Here is a 6,825-nt window from a genome sequence, read left to right as displayed (position 1 = left end):
CTTCCCAGACTGGACTTGTAGCGATCCTCCTATTTTCAGCCTCCCAAGTGCTGGGATTACAGGAGCACCACCATGCCCAGTCTATCAGTCCACTTTTAAGAGACACAAAAATGTTAAAAGTTTCAGTATTGGTGAAAAGCCCATGTAGTGTCTTCTCTGAGATATAATGTAAACTCCGTTGTGATCCCCTACATATATATTTCCAATTTATTATAGTGAGGGAGGAGGAATGTTTCCACTTCAAATGGGAAGAGTAAGGAAATATTAAGAACTAGACCACAGCAAGACCAAAATGCAGCAGGGTATACATTAAAGTTGCAGCTCCCTGACAATACAGAAAGCACTTAGGGACATGGTGAGCGCTCCCAACGATATAAATAGTCTGGCATCCTCAAACAGGGTGATAGCAGACCGCATGAACACCTCCTTGGGCTAATTCTGGTCAGCATCTGCAGCTTCCCTAGATGATCATTCTGTACCTTATTTGCATGTTCAACTTCCTAAGATCTCCACTGCAGCTTCAGCAGCACTCTGAGTTCCATACATCACTAATTAGAAATTGCTGATAGGCACCCTTTCCCTGCCCGATATTACTGGGCTTCTCAGGAATTCCTCTGGAATCTTACTGGAAGCTTCCATGAATCCATAACATTTGCATTCTATATGCCTGATAAACCACCATTACCTGGACAAGACCAGGTCTCCACACACAACTGGACCCATTTAAATCACACTTGCAGCAGCCTTAGAGTTTATTCAAAACTCAACATGGGGAATAAATCCCAGGGAAAAAATTCCCAATGGAATATTTTAAACCTGGGTGCCCAGATTACTCTTTCTAAACAAAAATCTTTGAGATGAGCTTACTATTTTAAACCTTATATCCTGTGACTGATGGGTTTTTCTGGTTTCTAAGATGCCCTCACGTAGGAACAAGATCCTACCTTCCCACAGACAGAGAGATACAAATGCTGCCTAGGTGTATGTGCACATTTCAGTACTTTTGCTTGTACTAGGGATTGAACCCAAGAACTTGAATATACTAAAAAGTGCTCTACCCTGAGGGAAATTCCCATCTCATCCTAAATTCCAGTGAGCTGTACTTTAAAGCTCCTAATGCTAAGCACAGGCATGTTGAGGGACAACAGCTGCTTTGATAACTTGAAATCATCCTTCCTGTCAATGTCTTAGGTCTACCCAGATGAAGGTCATAATGTGTCCGAGAAGAGCAAGTATCATCTCTACCGCACAATCCTCAGATTCTTCAGCGATTGTTTAAAGGAAGAAATCTCTGCGTTACCACAGGAACCAGAAGAAGATGAATAATGAACCCTATTTATACAGAACTGAGAGGATACCAAGGCTCAATGAAGTGTCACCAAGACTGTCACATCCTGGATGCTCCAGATTGCAAGGGCCACTTAAGGAGGTGGCACTGGAACAGCACACTCAGAGACAATGAACTAGAATTTGAAGAGGGGTGTCCGAGTCTACTGTGCTGCAGAACCTGTTTCGTTGTAAAAGGAAGGTCAAAGGGAGATTTCAGGGGAGAAATTAGTTTCACATTAAAGTAGGAGTAGTGCATGTTTTCTTCCGTTACCCCCATTTGTTCTGTAACTAGTTCCTCTCATTTTAATTTCACTGGCCACCGTCATCTTTGCATATAATGCACAATTCATCGTCAGTAATCCAGTCCCTGATCTTTGATGGCTGAGCTGCATTCTAACACTACTGTACCTTTACAATAAGTGCAATTCTTTCATTGTCTATTATCATGCTTAAGAAACTATTCAGTTAATAAAAAACAGTATTTTATGTAATTTCTGTTTTTAAAAAGGTATTATTGAGTCAACGGACTTGTAGAAATATGGATTTCAGCACCTTCCAAAGTTCAGCCAGTTATCAGTAGATGCGAAGTCTTTAAGCCAACACACAAGTGTATGTCTACAAGATTATATATATATATACATATATGCACGTGTGCATATACAGTCAGTGATTCTATCTTTATATGTTATTCATGGTATAAAGGGTAAACTTTTGATGAATTAGAAAAGATGTTGTTTTACAGATTATAATGGATGCTTTGTTTAATGAGCCAAATATGATGAAACCTTTTTTTCTGATTCAAATCCTAGCTGTTGCTTTCGTATAAATGCTTGGGTTGTGTTTGGTATTGTTTTTAGTGGTTAATCGTTTTCTAGTTGCAATTTAATTTTTGAATATGATACTTGTCACATGTAAATTAGATACTCAAATATTAAATTATAGTTTCGATAAAGAAATTTTATTAACAATACAAAGCCACTGAGTGCTATTTTGCTCATTTGATGAAGGCTTTTTTTTAAAAAGGAGGAAAAAAAAAACCTTGGGACTTACTTTCATCTCTCAGTGCATAATCACCTCTAATTTTCATTGTAATTGCAAGATCTGGATTATTTCACTTCCCAGTTTCTGTTCGAGGCCTGCCCAATTTGTTGTTCCTTGTTGACTTAAATATTTCTGGTGAGAACTGTTTTTTATTAATTGTCCCAAAGGTTTACAGACAGGAGCATTTGCTATTTAATTTGAATGAAATTCATATACAGAATTCATCAGTACCTGCACAGTGTTGATTTGCAGTAATAACTGAACAGAGTAGAATAAATTCTACAGCACTGAGTCAGTATAAGCCACGAGAATATCCACTAGATGCCGAAAATGAGAGTGTCTTTGTACATCATGTAGGGACTATCAGGAAGATGTCCAAAAGTTTAGAACGAAGATTGAATTTCAGAAATAGCTATGTGATATAGTGTGTTTTCACGGTTTAAAAAAAATAGTTTAAATGGAAGACTTCATTATCATGATATCAGAATACCAGGAGGAGAAATTAAAAATGTCAAGAAATTGCAAAGTCGCCCTCCTATTTTGCCAAAGGATCAACCCAAAAATCTGGGTGCTTGGAAATGTGACTCACTGTCAGGGTCTCCACTGTGTTCTGGGTTCTTCCATATTGTCTCATCACTGCTATACTGGATCCAGTTTGAAATGGAAACTGCTCCCTCTTCTAAAAGACCTGTTTTAGGTCTTCTTCAGTAATCGTAAACAGGATTTTTTTTTAACAAAATAAGTAATAATACTTAAAAAGAAACTTTTGCCTATTTTATTAAGAAGGAAATTTCTTTTTAGGCTGATTTGAAGTCCAACTAAGCTTTTTAATCCATATTTTAAACTTCCACCACTAGAATTTTTATGATGCAAATAATTTTGTCTCAAAAGACGTGGTTTTATTGAATGTCTATTTGAGTAACACTTAAAAGTATTTACCTTTTACTGTTCTTAGCTTCTCTTATTTTATTACCAGTGCTTATCTATTTTTAATTAATTTAATACAGTTTATAATGTGAAAGATGTTTGTGTGGGACCTATTTTCACCTTGAAAGCTAAATATATAAAAAATGAAGACATACTGTTTAGCTGGCAGGTAGAAAATGTTCATTTGTGTGAGTCTTTGAGTTTTGATAACTGGATAATTTTTTTTATAAAACCAATGTACACCAACATCTAGAGACTTACCAAACATACAGGAAGCCTTGAGTTCAACCTGTAACCCTAAAAACAAGTGAAATAAGGTTAATCATATACATATATATGGAATCATGCACCTAGATTCTTACTTTATAAATTTTCCCTAGAAATAATGCCATGCTTTCAAACATAATTATGCATTGGGATCATCTCTGAGGACTCCAAAAACAAGTTTTTTGAAGTGTTGTTTTTTGCTTAAAAATGCCAAGAAAAACTAAAAATTGTATAATAAAAAGGTAAGTCATATCAACTCATTTGGAAACATAAACACAAATCTTCCAAAGCTATTTTGAGAGAAAGGTGTTTGCTTTGCTTCCCTTTGCTTTCATTAAATTCAAAAAAATCAACATTCAGTGACAGGAATGTATGCTGATTTATTGAGATTCCTTGAAGAACTAAGGAAAGGGCTATTCTTCAAAATATGGCTCTCCCTGGAAAGTTATTGCTCCTTCTGCTTAGTGCACTTGTTACCATTTGTGGACGGGCAGGCATCAACTACAGGTCAATGAGAATGAACCAACTTAAACAGTGATCCTTAGACTGACTACAGAGAATTATGCCATTGGCTCTCAAAGGATAAGCTTCTCAACAGTCACCTGGTTCACAGGTCACTGGGGTCTCTGAAGTCAGGGGGCTTCTGTAAGAATCTTGTACAAGACACAGGTCCTTTCACGCTTCCTCAAGTGCTCTGATCACCTTCATATTTTGCAGGGGCTAGAACTGATTCCTTGTAATCTCTAACATTCACTTTCTACTCTGAGGATTCGAATACTACTGTTGGGTGTCTGCTAGAGCCAATAAAAGCAACTCTTACATACTACAAATCTGTATGACAGTGTTTTTGCCCTATTGAAAGCCAAATAATGGAAAGCTGGAACAGGTGACTAAAAAGTCTCCTTCACATGTTATACATGGTCTTTGAAAGGCCCCCTGGGCCTTAGCCACCCACAGATCCATTCCCTTCTTTTCCTCTTTTCCCCTTTTCACTTTTTTTTTGTGCCCACTCCTATTTCTCAGGATCACTCACTCTCCAAAATACAGTACACATAAAGTAGCTATTGACTCAGGTTCTACTTTATAGAGAAAATTTCTTGTTTTTCTATAAGAGTTTATCATTGTGATTATAGAAAAAAGAAATAAAATGAAAAGAAAAATGTAGCTTCTTTTCAGGTTTCAATATGCTGTGTCTACCTAAAATTCATTGAACTTTTACCAAGTAAAGTACTCAGCTCATGGTAAATACTTATAGGCTATATCAAATGAAATCTCCCAAGTATGATTTGAATAAATATTATTCTTCTGATTCAATATCACAGGAAGTTGAGTCTTAAAGAATTATGAAACTGACACAAATCTGCATAAATAAGAAATAGACTGCAGCACATTTCCAGCAAACTTATAAGTCTATATTCTCAGCTACCATGCTACATTAATCCCGAAATAAGGAAAACATTAACTCATGCCCACCCTTAGCAAGAAAGAACTCTAGATATTTAATCATTTAACACTGTAGAACTGCCAAATATATTTGAGAATGATTTGACAACAATAATGCTGAAATTAAAGGATAATCTGATGTAATATACTACTGTAGTATATTTGAAGTTACATGAATCAATTCCCTGATGTTAAGAGAACTTGTAATAGTAAAATATGTTTTCTTTTTCTGCTGGATATATCTAAGAATTTTTCTTATCCATGAAAATTTTTGCTCAGAGATCCTAACTATATTCCAGGGAAACAATTATATAGTGACTTGTTTAGTTATTTTGATAGGGACATTACAAAAACATTCCACAAGGCATCTGTATATCACGGAAGCATTTTGTTAATCAAAATATCTGGGCTTATAAATATGGAAATTTCATGCAATTTTTAAAAGTTACGCATACAGAAAGTACATTGTTGCATTTACAGTCACAGCCAGCACCTATAGTCCTATTCCCAATCTTGATTAAAATTGTATTGCCTCTCACTTTTCTACCATTATAGGATATAGATTTGGTTTACCACTAATCCAGTCTGCTAACAACAGTTGCACTTCATTTTGCACTATTCCAACAATTGTTCACAGATGCTGTTTGAGTTTTTAAAAATCCTCTCTTATCAAAGACATAGCAACTAAGTTTAAAAAAGGGAAGCAAATCACATTAAAGCTCAAATTTGATTATTCTTTTTTAAAATTCCAAGAAAGCTTCTGCTGGTCTGATATAAGCGTCACAGACTTTGACACAACAGTTCAGTTACTAAACAAGTTTTTGTGCTGATTGTCACAATCTGTTCATATCTACTTGGATTAGCACCATCTTAACTGGGCATGTGTCACATAAGTGAAGTCTGAAAATGGAGAATCAGATCCTGTCAGTAACACTGTAGAACTGCAGCTTAAGATTTTTCCATGAAAGCTTTTCATCACCTCAACTCATCCTGAAATCAAACATAAGAAATAGATAAACCTGTCTAGTTTCTGACAAAGAAATCATGATTCAGAGAGCTTAAACAATTTTTCACCAGTGTCACAGTATATAATGTTAGAACTAGAATTTGAAGTCAGCCTGCAACAGTCTCCAAACCCTCCTGTGAAATAAATCTCAAGTATGGATTTTCTTTTAGTAAGTAAGCTGCTAAAGTTCATTGTGCACATCTTTACGGTGGATTAAACTTTCAGATCCTTCAATGTTTGTTCAAAGGCATCACTGTATGCTTTTGCTGGGGAGTAACAGAATCCAACACTTAAAATGTCTCAAGCACTGGTTCCTTAATACATTCATGGCCATCTTTAGAAAGTTTGTTAGGTATTCAGACTTCTGAGAACTAATGTGGCTCTGTATAACCACAGTCTGAAGGGAGACAGGATGCCCACGTGATTTCTGTGCGTACTAATACAGGAGAAGCAGTGGGTTAAAGAATGAGAATGTTTATAGACCCCTAGCAGAAGTGAGCCAAAGCTGAGTATCTGTAGGAGTTACCTAACATCTGCATTGGAGTCCTTTCTTAGTGTCTCTCTCTGTTCTGCTTCCACCTTTCTCTTGTGCTTGTCCACTGGGATGTCCTCACATAACTTCAGCTCTGCAGACAGCATCTTCTTTCACTACAAGGCCCAAAGATACGTCTACAAGAATTGGCCTCCCTTTTGCTCATCGCTTTTCAGAAAAGCTAAAGTTTCCCCAAAAGATCTAAGTGAAATTTCTTCCATCTCCTTTTCTTCAGGCTCTGTGAGCAAGCCCTATCTGTCTCAGATGCAGTGGAAGAAGC

General features: G+C 36.4%; 1 protein-coding gene across 1 annotated transcript in view; it reads left to right on the top strand.

Annotated features, from left to right (window-relative positions):
* The window catches only part of Dpp10 (dipeptidyl peptidase like 10), a 696,690-nt gene extending 693,865 nt beyond the window's left edge, over positions 1-2,825 (top strand). The window contains exon 26 of the mRNA XM_004626368.2: positions 1,192-2,825. Coding sequence (XP_004626425.1) covers positions 1,192-1,326 — 135 coding nt within the window. The 3' untranslated portion in view covers positions 1,327-2,825. The remainder of the gene's footprint in view (positions 1-1,191) is intronic.
* The last annotated feature ends 4,000 nt before the right edge of the window (positions 2,826-6,825 follow it).

The sequence above is a fragment of the Octodon degus genome, unplaced genomic scaffold (assembly GCF_000260255.1).
Source record: "Octodon degus isolate 3935 unplaced genomic scaffold, OctDeg1.0 scaffold00014, whole genome shotgun sequence".
Lineage (NCBI taxonomy): Eukaryota > Metazoa > Chordata > Mammalia > Rodentia > Octodontidae > Octodon > Octodon degus.
Note: the sequence above shows the minus strand (reverse complement) of the source record. Positions and strands in the feature narration are given on the sequence as shown.